Source organism: Lotus japonicus, chromosome 1, assembly GCF_012489685.1.
Source record: "Lotus japonicus ecotype B-129 chromosome 1, LjGifu_v1.2".
In the NCBI taxonomy this organism is placed as follows: domain Eukaryota; kingdom Viridiplantae; phylum Streptophyta; class Magnoliopsida; order Fabales; family Fabaceae; genus Lotus; species Lotus japonicus.
Window position 1 is genome coordinate 93,315,020 of NC_080041.1, and position 17,080 is coordinate 93,332,099.

A 17,080-nucleotide genomic window follows, 5' to 3' on the forward strand; every position below is an offset into this window, starting at 1 on the left:
AGCCAGTTTGGTTGCAAAGCCTTGGAAGACCCGGGGCTAAAGTGCTTTAGTAAAAACATCTGCAACTTGTAGTGTTGTAGGGATAGGTAGCAACTTGAGAATTCCAGCTTGCAGTTTTTCTCGAACCACATGGCAATCAATGTCTAAATGCTTGGTTCTCTCATGAAAAATAGGATTGGCAGCAATGTGAAGTGCACTTTGATTGTCACAGAACAGAACTGGTGTTGCAGTGCAAGTAACTTTAAGATCCTGCAAGAGATATAACAACCATTGTAGCTCACAAGTAGCATAAGCCAATGCCTTGTACTCTGCTTCACTAGAAGATCGAGACACAGTAGTTTGCTTCTTTGCTTTCCAAGAAACCAAAGACCTTCCAATATAGAAACAATAGCCTGAGATAGACCTTCTAGTATCTGGACAACCAGCCCAATCAGCATCTGAATAGCCTTGAATATTGATAGTGGAATTTCTAGGAAACAACAATCCTAATCCAGGTGAAGCTTTCAAGTATCTGAGAACCCTCTGTGCAGCCTTGAAATGTCCATCCATAGGATTACTCATGTACTGACTGAGCTGCTGTGTTGCATGTGAAATATCAGGCCTAGTAGTAGTGAGATACAAAAGCCTTCCCACTAGTCGTCTGTAAGCAGCTGGATCATCATATGGCTTTCCTTGTTCTTGAGACAATCTGATAGAAGGATCAAGTGGTGTAGCAACTGGCTTACTTCCTAAAGTTCCTGTTTCTTGAAGTAAGTCAAGACAATATTTTCTCTGACAAAGAGAAATTCCTGAAGTAGAATGTGCAACTTCAAGACCAAGGAAATACTTCAACACTCCTAGATCCTTGATTCCAAAAGCTTGATGAAGTGAATCTTTGACTAACTGGAATTCAGTCACAGTGTTACCAAATAGTATCACATCATCTACATATACCAGCAAGCCTGTGAAAGAAGAGCCTTGGAATTTAACAAAAAGAGAATGATCTGATGCAGTTTGTTTAAAACCAAGAGTTTCTAGATGAGCTGACAATTTTTCATACCACTTCCTACTAGCCTGCTTAAGTCCATATAGGGATTTTAATAATTTGCAAACTTGATTTGGCTTTACTGAAGGCACCCCTGCTGGTATAGTCATATACACATCTTCATCTAAATTGCCATGTAAGAAGGCATTGTCTACATCAAGCTGATGGAGATGCCAATTCTGAGAAGCTGCTAAGGCTAAAATTACTCTTACTGTAGTTAGCTTTGCCACTGGTGAAAAAGTGTCAAAGTAATCCAAGCCTTCCACCTGATTGTAACCCTTTGCTACTAACCTTGCTTTATACCTGGCAAGAGTCCCATCGGCATTCCTTTTAACCCTGTAAACCCATTTGTTTCCTATTGGTTTTACTCCTTCTGGTAAATCTACCAATTTCCAAGTACCATTCTTCTCAAGTGCTTTGATTTCTGCTTGCATGGCTTCTCTCCAGTGTAAATCTTTGTTTGCTTCTGCAAAAGTAGAAGGCTCCTGATCAGGGGCAATGTTGAGAGCATAAGCTTTGTGTGCAGTAGACAGCCTCTCATCAGAATAATGACGAACAATACTGTGAGCAGTGCTGCTGCGAATAGGTAAAGCACTGAATTGAAAATTTGCCAAATGGACAGGTCTTTTAAGTGGTCTTGTGGATCTTCTAACTTCAACCTCGCCTTCAGCTGTGATTGAACCAGGTTGAGGAATTTCATCTACTGTCTGAGTGTTAGGGATTTCATCTTCAATGGAAGCACCTGAAGGCATCTCATGTTGCACTCCATCTTCAATAGAAGCACATGGAGTTGACACACTCGCATCTCCTTTTGCTGATTGAATTTCTGAGGCAACATTCAGTTTGTCAGCTGTAGACTCTGCTTGTGTTTGTAAATCAAGACAAGTCCAAGCAGGTGAATTTGAACCTTTGTAAGGCAACACATGCTCATGAAAAATAACATCTCTTGAGATAAAAATTTCTTGTGTTATAAGATCCATCAAGACATACCCTTTCATTCCTTGCTTGTATCCCAAGAAAATGCATTTCCTAGCCCTTGGATCTAATTTGGATCTGTTATTTGTAAGAGTAGTAGCAAAACAAAGTGATCCAAAAACCTTCATCATTTCCAGATCCACTGCCTCTCTATATAACAACTCATATGGTGACTTGTTCTTCAAGAGCTTACTTGGTATCCTATTCATAAGGAATACAGCATGCAACACAGAGTAACACCACATCTTCTTGGGTAGTTTGGACTGAAACAATAAAGTTCTTGCTATATTGAGAATATGCTGATGCTTCCTCTCAACCCTCCCATTCTGCTGAGGGGTACTCACACAAGATTTCTGATGAACAATTCCCTGAGCAGAGTAGAATGCAGGAAGAAGAAATTCTGGCCCATTGTCACTTCTTATAGCTTTTACTGTCTGTCCAAACTGAGTTTTAACTAATGTGATGAAATTCTTCACTTGCTGCTGAACCTCACCCTTGTTATTGAGTAATACAACCCAAACAAATCGGCTATAATCATCCAGAACAGTAAGAAAATACTTGTGATTGTGAACAGAAGCTTGAGCAAGAGGACCCCAAATATCCATATGAACCAGGTCAAAACATTTTTGTGCTTTACTAACACTGACAGTGAACATTTTTCTCTTTTGTTTTGCCAAGTGGCAAACATCACACACAATTGACTTACTGACACTAATGGAATTTTGTACAGTGTGTAAAGCAAGTAGTCTATCATGAGATAAGTGTCCTAACCTGAAGTGCCATAAAGCACCAGGTGGGATAATATGACCAAAGTCATTTATTTCTGAAGTAGAACTATGCTGAATTGAAAAACAGGTACTAGAAGAACTACTAACTACAAGGTGATAGAGTTCATCAGGCTGCAAACTACCCAAACCAATCCTCCTCTGGGTTTGCACTTCCTGAACAAAACAGTGAAATTTACCAAATATCACATCAACACCATGTTCCTTTGCTAGCTTATGTACTGAGACTAAATTGTATGTGAATTCAGGAACGAAAAGGACATGTGTCAAGAGAATAGTTTGTGTGATTCTAACAGTTCCAGCATAGCATGTTTTGATGATAGTACCATTAGGCAGCTTAACACTAATTGGTTTCACTTCAGTGATTGTGTTAAAAGACATTTTATCAAAACATATATGGTCACTTGCACCTGAGTCTATAATCCAATCTCTACTATCATAATGTTGAAAACAAGATAGAGCAATAGGATTACCATGTCCTGCAGCATTTCCTTCGCAAGTAATAGCCTTCACCACATGATTTACAGAAGCACTACCATTCACAGTAGCACCACCATTTTCTGATCCTTTCTTTGAAGCTGTAGTGACATGCTGAATCATGTCTAGGATTCTTTTGTACTGATCTGCAGTAAAAGGTTCTTCAACTCCTCTTTGTGAGTAAACATCATCCTCATCTGGATCATCAGTAGAATCTGAATTTCTGGATGTATTGTTGACATGACTTGTACTATTTCTGGAATTAAAAGTAGTTGGATATCCATGTAGCCTATAGCATATCTCAACAGTGTGTCCTGGCTTCTTACAATGAGTACAAAATTTTCCTGTGTTTCTGTAGGAAGAACCACCAAATTGACCTTTTCCATATGGTGGTTTCTTTCCTTCTGCTGCATTCACTATTGCCAATGAATCTCCTTTCTCCTCTGTCTCAGTTTGCCTCTCATGCTGTGTAGCTAGGGAAACAACCTTAGCTAGTGATGGTAAAGGATGACTCATCAAAATCTGTGATTTCACCACTCCAAAGCTATCATTCAGCCCTAAAAGAAATCTGATAGCATTATCTTGTTCTCTAAACAGCTTCACACTTTCAATTGCATCACATCTACAAGGAACAGTGCATCTACATTGTGGAATTGGACGATAATGCTCTAATTCCTCCAAAAGTATCTTCAACTCAGTGTAATACTCACTCACAGAATTTGAATTTTGTTTCAAATTACTGATTTCATTATGCAATTCAGAAATTCTAACTAGATCTCCTTGAGAAAACCGATCTCGCAGGTCTCTCCAAGCATCAGAAGCATTTTCAAGAAAAACTATACTGTTTGCTATAGAAGTCGTTACCGAATTAAGGATCCATGAATGGATCAAGCTATTGCAGCGTTCCCAAGCCTCAAAGTTTGCATCGGTTGCTGCTGGTACTGGAATTTCACCGCTGACGAATCGAAACTTGTTCTTCGCGACCAGCGCACGCTTCATCGATCTCGCCCAAGCGTTGTAATTCTTGCCATTCAGAGGTGGATTCACCATCGTTGCTGCAGGATTATCGCTTGAATGTATGTAGTAAGGTGATGCTGGATTCTGAGTAGGATCGAGCACCACATGAGGAACAGCGTTTTGATTCTGGTTCTGGCGATTCACCATTGTTGCAGATTGCGGAAGCTCTAAGATGATTTTGCTCTTGATACCATAACAGAAATCTCAACCTAGCTTGCAGAAGAAGCTCAATGAAGAAGAAGAAGAAACTGTATTGAATCTTGTAAAATGAATATTCTGATTACAGAGAGTGTTTGTGCTAACACTATTTATATATAGTAAACTCTTAACTAATTGTAGTTATAACTACCCTAACAAACTTTGACAGCTGGCTTAACTAACTACTAATTATTACAAAGGAGTCCCTGAACTCTTGCTTCTGTTTTGTATCAATCCTTGAACACTCTAATATTTCACACTGCTGCTGCTTTTGCCTCTTGGTGGCGGTTGTTTCCTCTGTGAGTACGGCGTCGGTTTTGGCACGATCGTGACCGGAGAAGCTTAGATTGTCCATGGAGTAGCTGGCTATGGGGAAAGGAGCTGGTTTGACTTTTCTGAGCGGCGAAGGAAGAATTAGGGGAATTAGATTTCCCACCCCATCATTTAGAATTGCGCCTTTTAAACCTCTATATCAGTCCAGCTGTTGATGTTTTGGACTAGTCCGAGAGTTATAGGCTTCGTTTGGATTGATGGAACATAATGGAGCGGAGCGGAATGGAATATAATGGAATGGAATGGAGCGGAGCGGAATGGAATAAAAATTTCATTCCATTGTTTGGATATTTTATGACGGAGCGGAACAAAGTTACCACTGCATTGTTTGGATAATGGACGGAGCGAAATGAGTTATAATTTTTATTACTCCTATATTACCCTTATTTTAAAATAAAAGACAAACTGCTGAAAAAGCAATTGAAAATTGGGTAAATGGTCACATTAGTCCCTGGATGTTCGCACCGACTTCAGAATCGTCCCTGAATGAATTTTATTAGGCTCGCGGTCCCCAGATGTGGCAAAAAATAGTCATATTAGTCCCTGAAGTTAAAATCCCCTAACGTCCGTTAACCCAATTAATAAAAGTCAACATTATTCACTTTGGTCCCTTTCTTCTTTCTTCCACCCTCTTCACCCCCTTCTTCCATCATTTTCACCAAAACCCACCCCCATCATGCTTCAGAAACCCAGAATGTAAACCCACAATCTTCACTTCCTTCATCTTCATCTTGTTCATCTTCACTTTATTCATCTTCATCCCCTTCTTCCATCATCTTCACCAAAAACTCCTCCCCTTCTTCATCAACTCATTCCCCTTTTTTTTTCTTTTTTTTCATATCATCATCATCAACACTCTTCTTCTCCTTCTTCAACCAACCATGCCCAAACCTTCTCTCCAAGATTTAACACAAACCCAACTCAGATTTAACACCAAATTTACCCTCCTTCTCTCCCAAGTTGGGTTTGTGAGTAACATTAAAATATTAGACGATGTATGGGTTGTTTCACTGTTACAATTCACCCTAACATGTGGAGCTCAATCAATAATTAAAATCAAAAACTGCCTTGAGCTTCTTCACTTCACAAAACCCAGATCTGCTTCTTCTCTTCTCCACCCACAAAACCCATTTTCTCTTCAAAACATATTCTCTGCATCAACTCTCTCCTCGACTTCCCAGGCTCAACCACAGCCACCGAGCAGGACCTCGTCCACATCTGCGTGTCTCTCGCTCTCTCTATGTCTCTCTCTCTGCTTTGTGCCCGGGTTTTGATTTTGGTTCTGGTGACGGTGTCGCCGGCGAGTTCTCCGGTTGAGAGTAGGATCTGGGTTGCAGGTTTGAAGATCAGGGAGGTGACCTCGTCCATATATATGTTTTGCAGCGTGAGAGGAATCAGTTGAGGGAGGTAGAGGTGGAGGAACTGGTTGACCATGGCGGAGGCGGAGAAGCCTGACGTGTTGGAGGCTGTGTTGAAGGAAGCTGTGGATTTACTAGCAAACCAGATCTGAATTTGTTTTTGCTTTTCTTTAGAGTAACATTGAATTTGCTTCACGGGTAGAGAGAGAGAACAAAATCTGGATTGTGGCCGGTGGGAACAAGAGAATGCGGCGGCAATGTTGTTAGGGTCGGAAACCCAAAACGTAAACCCACAAACCCAACTTTCTGGGTTTCTGAAGCATGATGGGGGGTGGATTTTGGTGAAAATGATGGAAGAAGGGGGTGAAGAGGGTGGAAGAAAGAAGAAAGGGACCAAAGTCAAAGAAAATTAGAAAGATAATGTTAACTTTTATTAATTGGGTTAACGGACGTTAGGGGATTTTAACGTTAGGGACTAATATGACTATTTTTTTCCACATCTGGGGACCGCAAGCCTAATAAAATTCATCCAGGGACGATTCTGAAGTCGGTGCGAACATCCAGGGACCAATGTGACCATTTACCCATTGAAAATTTCCAAAACATTCTAGCTAAGATGGATACTACTCCCTCTCTCCTTCCCATTTCACTCTCTGAAGTTGAAATTGTTTCTCTTTCAAGTGGATTTCTTATTTGCTCATAAAGACGTTAGCTAGATCAATTGTATCCATAGTATACATAACAGAATTTAAAGGGGAAAAGAGCAATATCATGCTTTATACTGCATCAAACATGAAAAAGTAAAGGAACAAAGCCAAAATAGCTAAAAAAAACAGAAACATAAGTTATAATTCTTCTTAGACTACAAAGAATGATAAAAAAACTTAGAGGCGTTAAATGGGGGAAGCTGATTATGCTGTACAGAGAAATCTACAGGGCTACAAAGAATTTTGGTTTGTTTTCATGTTAGTTTTGTTGCTGCCAAGACAAAGTACAGGGACAAAAACTAGGCTACAAGAAGAAAAACAAGCTACAGCTACCAAAGAAAAAAAACAGGACAGAAAGCAGGAAAGAAAGAGTAGGAGCACACTCCACGCAGCTAAAAAGGATCCATCAAGAGGCACAAACAACAAACACTTGAGCACGCAAACTATAACATCAGCAGCCACCAATTAAACTGGAGACAATATATTGGAGACAATATATACAGTATATGAATCAAATTTTATACCCAAATTATAATACTTCTTGCTATAGCTCCCATCATATATTTGTTCAAAAGCTATAAACCAAAGACAAGTCACCTAGGCATCATGCGACAAGACTTTTCCTCTTTGCTAAAGTTAGATGGCAAATTTCCACTCAATAATCCATCACAGCACTTTTCCACGCAATACTTTTATACTTAAATAGCCAAAGATTAAATGGCAAGTGACATATTTGTGTAATTCATCAATCTCTCTAGCAAACCAGATTTATAATTCATCTGTATAGGACTCCAAGTTTTTTTTGGTAAGCCAATGTCATGTCATATATAAATAAAAGAGAAGCTAGGGACCCCTCAACCCAAAATTACAATATATACAGTACCCAATCTAGTTCTGCAGCAATTCTAATTCTGCAATAAAACTAACAGCAAGACTAAAAGCAAAAAAACAGATCAGAGACAAGCCTTGAGACAGAACACAACAGGGTACAGCTCAAGAAGAGGCCACACCAACACAAGATCAGAAACATATCCTACTCGCAGGAAAATTCAGATGAAGTTTAAGCAATAAACTGGATTGGAATGCCATTCATAAGTAGAGCAAAAAAAACACACCTTGCCAAGGGAAAAGATTGCAGCAGAGAGCAATTGCAGGGCAAAGGGAAAAGCCAAGAGAAGGAGCAAACAACGATGGCAGCAATTGGGAATGGGTGAAAGAGTATTATCAAGGTAAAAGGCGGGAAGCTTTTGTCATCTGCCGCCAGATTTTGTTACGTGATGACTGATGAGAGAAAATTAGGGCACCAACTAGGAGAAGTTATGAATGGAGGTTACCATGGGTAGAATGGTATTTTCATAATTTAATTAAGTGACCAATTTTCCTTTCCATTCCTTTCCATCCAATTTGGGGGGGAGCAAATCTGATGGAATGTAATGGAGCATGATGGATGTTGGCCCATTACTTACCACTCCCTTCCACCCTATTTTAAATAAACCAAACAATGGACCTATCTCTCCATCCCCTCCCTTCCACTCCACTCCCTCCTCCTCCATCAATCCAAACAAAGCCATAGGTTCAGAAGCTTTAATTACAGTTAAAATAACATGACTTTAGTCCAACTGCAGCAAAAATAACATGACTTTAAAATTGAAAAGTTACATAATACAATTTAAACAAAATTACAATACATAATCCAATTTAAGCATTTGAAAAGTAAAGCAAAATAACAATACTGCATCTGGTAAGAGTGATAGTGATCCAGGACTATAAGTTTCGGATCTCTCCAGGACTTTAAGGTTCGGACTGGTTGATAATAAAATTTGCCACCCCCTTTTTAAGACATCCGAGAGTTGTTGTACTGGATTAATATGAAACTTCAAGATTCGGATCTCTCAAACCAGATACTGTCACAAAAACCTAAACATGAAAATGCAGTGACAATAACATGGGACAAACAGACTTGGGTACCTCAGTGTCGCTTCTGGGTCGCACGTCTTGAGAGCTCCGAGTGTTGATGTTTTGTTCTGTTCTAAAAGTGAATCTGAATTCTGTTCTAATATTAACAGAGTCCGAAAGTTGAAGTTCTGGATGAGTCTGAATGTTCAACCTCCGGAGTAAAACACGGAGGGACAATTTTGGTTTTTCCCCACTTTTAAATGGGGTGGCAATTCTAAATGAGGGGGTGGAAAATCTAATTCCCAAGAACCAGAGATGAACAAAAATCGATGTGTTTATGATTTTTTTTTTAGTATATTTGCGTGTGAAATCAAACTAATTGATTACCCAAAAATTCCGTTCAAAAAAAAAGATTACCCAAAATCATAAACGCACACAAATCAAACAACAATAAAATAATAAGTGAACGTATATAACTACATCATGATTATTATTTAAAAAAAAAATACATCATATTCATTTGTGTAGCTAGAAGAATCATAAACACACATAAATCACTTAGAACATGCACATAATTGGAAAAATATTTCCGAATGATAGCTCAAGTGGTAAGAACTATGGACATAAGGGTTGGGTTGGGTGGGGTGAAGGGTTCCAGATTCGAATCCAGATGAGAGATTGATTTACTAACATTTCCTAAAGATAGCAGATTTTTGTCTTTCCACTATTTTTTGTGATCCGTGACTAACAACACAGTAGAAATGTGAGTCCTACTACCTTGCAAGGTTGAGAAATATAGTGAATACAGAATATAAGGCTTGGAAGGAGATCGAGAAACTGAAAAAACTAACTTGATTGGAACGTTAATGAAATTTGGATTTTGATCTTTATATTGTAAAGAGAAGAAGAGTAGCAAGTTTAGAAGAAACCAACTTCTTGTCTCAAAACCCGGAAGACTAATTCCATCCTTGTCCAATTTATTAACCAAAAATACCGTTGACAAAATTTCAGTTAGACCACAGGGAGGGACAGCTACATAAGACTATCTCTTCTTATCACACCACTGAAATTTCTATGCATAAATAACTTGTCTCTTTCCTATCTATAACCACAATTTGTAACATGGATATACATTTTAAAGCAGTTAAAACCTGAGGTGCAGGTTCAAATTTAACAAGAAAACGTGAAGTGAAATTAAATTGGCAAGCATAATTACCATGATGCTCTGGTGACCTTTAGCTACGTGTAGATGATACACAATCCCCTACTCCAGGAAGTCTTTAACACAAAGGAATTTCTTCGAATGTAAAATACTAGGATTGAGACCCGTGCGATGCACGGAGCCTTCATACGTAATTTTATCTGGTTTTATGACTCATTGAATTTTATATACAGCAACTGATTGAACATACGCGGTTAAATAACTAAAATTAAGAGCTATAACATAATATGAATAATGTCACATATGATATTAGAATATGCAAGAGATAAAATTAAATACCAAAACATAATAATTACACAGATGATCACACAGATCCTTTTATAGTATTTAAAATTAAAATTAATATGTTGCATAATATAAAGTAGTATTAACTTCCATTATTATAAACTTATAATTTGTTTAATAAAAAAACCTATAATTATGTTATGAAATTTAACTCTAGTCCTTTTAGAATTTAAAATTAATATGTCAAAGAATACAATGTAATATTGATTTCTATGTTCTAGTTTTATATTTTAAAATATAAATTCATAAACTGCATAATACAAATTTAACATTAATTTTTATAATTATAATTATTATATTACGAAATTTAAGCTTATTATCGAGACGCATGATAGTATTTTGTTATTCGTAGATTATATGTAATAATTTATAAATGTTTATTATTAAATTATACATACAATATTATATTTTATACATACAATTTAAAACTCAAACAATAATATCTTAAATTATATATTACCAAATTTTAATATCATCTAATTCAAATCGTGGTTGAACAGCTAATGTAAAATTCTTTTACACATACATCTGACTGATTTCTGCCACATCAAAAAATTATTTTTATTAATTAAAATTAAAAAGAAATTTAATCGCTTGATTTTGTGTAACAGAATGTGATTGTATATCAAGGTAGAACTTCTTTACAGTGACAATTCATTTCCATTAATCTAATAATCAAATGCTAAATGTTTATTCTCATGCACTATGTTTTAATTTTTAAACCTTTTAGAATATATGTAGTTACTTTTGTTTTAAAGAAAGAATAAATCTACAATTCAATTTGAGTAGGGAATGACGATGGCTTCCATAGATATATCAGAATTGCACATCCAAGATGAGGGTTTAATTCAACTCTTACAATTTATAGAATTAAAACTAAATGTCAAATGGCAATGGAAGGCATAAAACCCTTGATTGACTTGAAATTTCAATTTGTGTACATTTACTGAAACCAATGACAGTTGATTAAAATATATGCCAACCATACACCATTATTTGTGCAGAGAAACACATTCACTGCAAAAAAAAAATTCATCTATGCCTATAGACAAATTTAGATCAGTCTACCACTGTCATGTGATACAAATTCATATCAGTCAAACACAGACCTACAAATTTCAAATTAGAAGATCAAACCTCAATTTTATCTCAACCACAATCACAGTCTGGAAAAGAAGGGAGTATAATAGACCAATAACAGGAGATATATGAGACAAGAAACTTAAAACTATGTAGGATACACACCGCATATTCATTGAGCAGAAGTCAAAGAGAACAAATATTAGCTTGTTCTGTGTCTATAATGTCTTCTTCACTTCCCTAACATACATAGCAGTATAAATGCATACTCATCATACTAATTGGGAAAAAATTCACAGCCCAAAGTTAGATAAAAAAAAAAGGACAGAATATGTTGAAGGATTTAAGAATTAAAGTGAAAAATAAAGAAGCAATTTTGATTTAAAGGGTTCTCATCAACTTGTAGGCATTGTTCCAATGTCCCTTTTCACAGAACATCAAAACCAAGTTGGGGTAAGTGTTCAAGGGTCCTCCTTTTCCTACATGAACAATATACAACTCAACAACACTTTGAACTACTTAAATAAAAATGGAGAAGATAACAGAAAATAAAAACACATGAATGGAACTAAGTTAGTCAAACAAATGGATTCAGCACACAAAAATGACTAACAAATCTAGACAGAAGAAAAAATAGATCAGACACAATCTGGTTTTGTACTTAATCCTAGCACAATTTCTTAAAAAAATCCAAGAGTTTGTAATTTAACATTTTTTTCATGTCATATATATGATCACTTTGATGAATAATTAATTCAGAATGTTGGTAAATCAATCTTGTGATAGGAACCATTATCAGACATTTGAGACTTGACAGCTAACCTTGCTATAAAAGTACAAAGAGAAGTTTATTAGATTATATTGTTGAGCTACACATCTGTAAATATTTCTTATCATACCTGTCACAGGAAGTTTAAAACTTGACTTAGACGTTCAGAATTATGCTTTGGATAAGTACAATGTACAAAAATTCATATAAGCCAAGGTACTATTTGGCATGACTATGATAACATAGAATGAAATTCATTAAATATTTATGACAGTGCAATTGCATGACAAAGAACCCCTAAGAATGCTTAGTATGCAGTGCTTAAATCATTGGCTGCCTTCTCTCTTCCTGTTGATTTCAGATAAATAATAAGTGTAGGAATCTAGAGCTATATTTTAAAAAATGAGGATTCCCAACTGAAAAGAAGCAATGAGAAATTATGTTTCAGAAGCATAAAATTAAAACTTAAAATATAGAGTTTCAAAAGAACTTTGCTGGAGTAATTTAAATCTCTGGGCTCATATGATCCAGAGGTACAAAACTTCTGGAACTTTTGTCTGTGGCTGCTCGTTTAAGAAGGTTCAAGAGATTAAGCTAGTTATCTCATGACCTTTGAAAATTGTGTTGGCAGGATAATCATGTGGAAGAAAATGATGGGCCGAAGAAGGCTAAATTGTTCTTTGCTCATACTGCAGACAAATGACATGCTGAGTTTACAAAAGAATCAATCTCAGTAGTGATAACTTCTCAAACTCCACACTTCACAATCATTTCTAACATCCAGAAGTTACTCACATGCGCCTCTGATTCCTAGAATTGATTCTAACTTTCAAATTAATTGTAGAAAAAATTTCAAACACACACTAAAATATAGGAGTATTTCACAACAATTCCATGAGAAAACTGAAAAAATTAGTGGTGAGCTCACTTACATCTAATGAACATGCTAACCAACATGTCTGTAAGAGTCTGATAAGAGTTGAAAACCCTGAAATTGATTAGCCTTCCTACCGGTACACCTTCCATGTTAGCTTTGACATATAAAGAGTTTGATCCTCTGCTTTGATTTTCATTAGCTTGCATCCTCTCATTCCTTATCTGGCCTCCTACAGGATGCTGAGGATGGAGTTTTTTCTTTCTCCATGATTTAATTGGTGGCCACCTCACCAATTGGTTTTCTTCTTCTTCATTCCTGTATGTGCATCAAAAAAGTAAAGATGAATGTTCTTTGAGTTCCTTGCCATTTGAGGATTTTCAATTTTACCAAGTAGTTTTAAAAGGGCTTCAGAACAAATTAATCAATACATACATACACTAACACATAACAAATCAAAAAATGTTAATGCGCCTTCAGTTACCAACAGCTGGAATTACTTTTATTACCACAAATGAAAGTGAAATAATCCTTTCAGATTTTGGAAAAAATGGGTTGGAAGAGAAAGTTTGATCCCATACCAGTTACTATTGTTTGCTTCCAATATTTTGATCAGCAAATACAATTGATTGTTTCTATTTCCACTTATTGATCCCCTTAAGACAGAGTTCTTCAGCATCAGAATCAGAAAAGAACCAAATAAGTGAAAGATACTAAAGTAAATTTGACTCTAATTCAGTTCAAAGCACAGAAGCAAGCACACGAAAATACACTTGGTGGAGGGTGAATTTATAGGAGAGAAATTTTGCTTACAGGATAGTAGGAGCCTTCAAAATAATTTGAATTGAAATTGAAATTGAGATTGGGGTCCGAATCCATCTGTAAAGCAAACTAAATAGCTGTTAATGGCAGCATGAAGGAAGATGACGAAGAGCCTTGGGGAGTGTCAACCCACGCAATTGCTGATTGTTGCTGATTGCATATAGAGACAAAACCCTTTCTTCACAAATCCTTGAGCTTCTGGCGAAAAAAGCGTCACAACCTGGCCAGAGACGGAATCCGTATGCAAGCAATCCAGACTGAACGCACCTAACTGAGTAGGAGGGGGAAGGCTAAGCCACCGGCGGCGTGATGACGGAAGTGTTGCAACGTCGACCGTGATGCAATTGTGTGACAACATGGGCCATCAGCACATGGGCCATTGTGTTGTGTGAGAAAAAAAAAGAAAAATGTAGTTGTCCCAAAAAAAAAATGGCTCGTGAACAGTAACCAGGATTTTAAAATTTAGGATAGAAGATTTAAGGAAGAACCTTGGGTGAATAAACATAAGGGCATTGAGAAGGTATCTTTGTAAGAAGTACCTGCATGGGAGTTAGAGGTGCAGTTGTCGCTGCAATCATGCCCACTATTTCACAATATGAAATGTCACTACTCTTGGCCATGACTGCCATGAGTTCAGCAACCTATAATGAACAAGAATAAATTATTTTTGCTTTTGGGTAACAATTACTCACCAAGTTGAAAATCAATATGCAGTCACAATTTTAGATTGAGAGAAGAAAGAATTGATAGAGAGAAAGATATTTACAATTAGCGCCACACAAAAGATCAATCACACCATACCAGTACATATATAATGATTCAAAAGAGGCAACAATCAGCCTCTAAATAAATAGCTGCACACATGAACATGTTATGAGATGAATACCTGAAGGACCTGCCCCCCAAATTAAGTATCTTCCGTTAACAGGGTTATGTTATGAGTCTCCTTGTAAGCATCAATAGACGCTCCATTCATCCAAGTCTCATGATCTGATGAGTGATAGAGTAATTAGATAATTAGGACCGCCCTAGAGTAATTAATATTTAATATCACTATGATCCAATGGCTAGTGTATGACAGAGCTTTCATACTCTCTTGAGAATGGCTGTAGGAAAGCAACTTTGTTTGTTCTCAATGAAGAAACCAATATGAAGTGATTTACTTTGGCAGCAGTTGCTACATAATAGAAAGAACAATCATTTAGGACAATGAAAATTAATGACTGTTCATAAAACACAATAAAAAGTAGTAAACATTAACTGCTTGGGCCTGGTTGAATTAGTATATGTGATTATTGAACTTCCAAGGAAGTTATCTGAGTAAGTTTTAGTATTTCAAGATTAGGACTTACACAAAGTTTAAGCAAAAAAAAATGAAAACTTCAATTTTAGGATAAATAAAGACCAAGGCATGGAATCATTGAGCATAAAAGCACAGCAATAATTAAAAGCTTATTCAAGAGTGAGTAAGTATACAGTAAATGCTTCTCATTTTTCCAAAGATCTGTATCCATATTGAAGGTGATACATCTCTACCTTCAAAATGAATGTGCATATCAAAGGCAACTTTGAAGAGAGTCAATACAATGTTAGACAGGGAGGGTATAAGTTTTGGAGACACCCAACAAAGAACATAGAATGCTCCAAAATCTTTGTGATTCAGAGCACAAATCATATCACAGATTCTGCATTGCATAAGAGATAGTAAAACAATTAGCCACATCAAGACATGACAAATAATACTACAAAATGCGAAGTTTGAAGGGAGGCACCAGTTATCGGAGGCACCTATTATTGGTACTCCCGAGTTATCAGTGCACACGACAAAGCATGGATGCTAAGCTCCTCTATTTGTACACCACCAACAGTACTTTTGCTAACCTGAAATCAACAAACAATATTGAGTCAGCGAATCTAAATCACCAAATCATGTCAAGCAAAACCTAAACCCAAAACAACCAAATCAACACTAAATCTAATCCAAATTTCTTGTCGAGCTAAGATCAACTGATATCTAGCAGAGAAACCTAGCAGGAATCAGGAAAACACAAGCAAACAGAAATGGGGTGAAAGAAACCAGTGTAGTTACAGAGCTAAAATCAGCATAAACTGATGAAAATAGAAATGAAATTACAATGCTCCAATGGCACAAACATCCCCTACAGTTTGGAAAAAAAACACTAACCTCCGCTCTGTTATAGTAAACGTTAAAGAGACGTTAAATTAAAAAACAAAATGAGAGAAGTTCCCTCAATAATTTCATTGAAAATTCAGTAAAATTTAATATCATCATCAATCATGACAATTCTTTTCGTAAAGCATGCATGACTATTTTATCAACTAAATGAAGTAAGATTGATGGTTAACAAAAATGAGACGCCGATTCATGGTGCACCATCGGGTAGCTTCTGACAGAAATGCCAAACCCAACCATAGAGATCATTACCCTGATTTCCACTCTAAAATCTTGGTTCAGACAAACCAACAAACACCTTATGCTCATTTACACAAACACAGTCACATAAAACAGTTACCAAACTCACCCAATCTCAAAATCACAATGCACTTATATAATTTAAAGAAAGAAAGGCAAAAATGTTATCAAACCTGCAGAAACTTGGGAGTTGGGTTTGGCCCCCCCTATGGGGCTCCCCGCCCCACTTAAAGTGGGGAAATTACTGGAACGCCCCCCTTTAATAGAATACGGAAGACACATTTCCGTATTGAATACGGAAGTTTAATATCCGTATTATATTAGTATGTAAACCGGCAAGGGTTTATTCAAACCCATTTCAAACCCATTTCCGTATTTTGCCAAGCTCTTCTCCCCTCTTCAACCTTCGATCTCTGTCGCTCCCCTTGCTTGAACCGTGTACTTGAAAGGTTCCATCATCTCCATCAAAGCTCTTCACAACCCCATTCTCAGAATTGAAACCTAGAGGTAAGGATTTTTGGATTTTCCCCATTTAACTTGAAATTATGTTAATCATTGAACCCTAGGGTAGTCGATTGTTGCTTGTGTAGAGGTATTGTTGGCTGAAATGTCTTGAATGTGGTTTGGGTTTAGGGCCGATAGCTCATTGTCGTTAATGGCGTTTCTGGGTAAATACGGATCACAGGTTTCCGTATTGAATATGGAAAATGGTTTTCCGTATTCAGTATGGAACATGGTTTTCCGTATTGAATACGGAAAAACGTTTTCCGTATTCATCTCAGAACCAAACCCAACACTTATAATTGATTCTGGGTTCAGAATCA

At 36.8% G+C, this 17,080-nt stretch overlaps 1 protein-coding gene across 11 annotated transcripts; it reads right to left on the bottom strand.

Moving 5' to 3' along the window:
* Positions 1-11,510: 11,510 nt before the first annotated feature.
* On the bottom strand, positions 11,511-16,364 carry LOC130727911 (auxin-responsive protein IAA8-like). 11 transcript variants are annotated; one of them, XR_009015469.1, is made up of 10 exons: positions 16,269-16,364; positions 15,611-15,703; positions 15,359-15,507; positions 14,915-14,999; positions 14,709-14,812; positions 14,362-14,463; positions 13,814-13,879; positions 13,582-13,656; positions 13,059-13,318; positions 11,511-11,836 (listed from the first exon to the last, which is right to left on the bottom strand). XR_009015469.1 is itself a non-coding variant. In XM_057579205.1 (10 exons), exons 6-10 carry the CDS (start codon positions 14,449-14,451, stop codon positions 12,153-12,155), a joined length of 609 nt encoding a protein of 202 aa, XP_057435188.1. In that variant the 5' UTR covers positions 14,452-14,463; positions 14,709-14,812; positions 14,915-14,999; positions 15,359-15,507; positions 15,611-15,703; positions 16,269-16,364; the 3' UTR covers positions 11,511-12,152. The 11 variants fall into 11 exon arrangements, 5 of the variants coding, with proteins under 5 accessions (XP_057435188.1, XP_057435184.1, XP_057435187.1 ...); XM_057579205.1 differs by having other exon boundaries at positions 11,511-12,256; positions 13,582-13,670; XM_057579201.1 differs by having other exon boundaries at positions 11,511-12,256; positions 13,582-13,670; positions 13,956-14,463.
* Between the last annotated feature and the right edge of the window lie 716 nt (positions 16,365-17,080).

Bases quoted from the DNA above. Each gene is read 5' to 3' on its own strand.
- LOC130727911 (XM_057579201.1), bottom strand. From the start codon at position 14,180: ATGTTGTCACACAATTGCATCACGGTCGACGTTGCAACACTTCCGTCA. The intron at 13,319-13,581 runs GTATGGGATCAA...ATGCACATACAG, and splicing joins GAAGCAAACAATAGTAACTG to GAATGAAGAAGAAGAAAACC. The intron at 12,257-13,058 runs GTAAGTGAGCTC...TTCCTGTGACAG, and splicing joins GGTTAGCATGTTCATTAGAT to GTATGATAAGAAATATTTAC.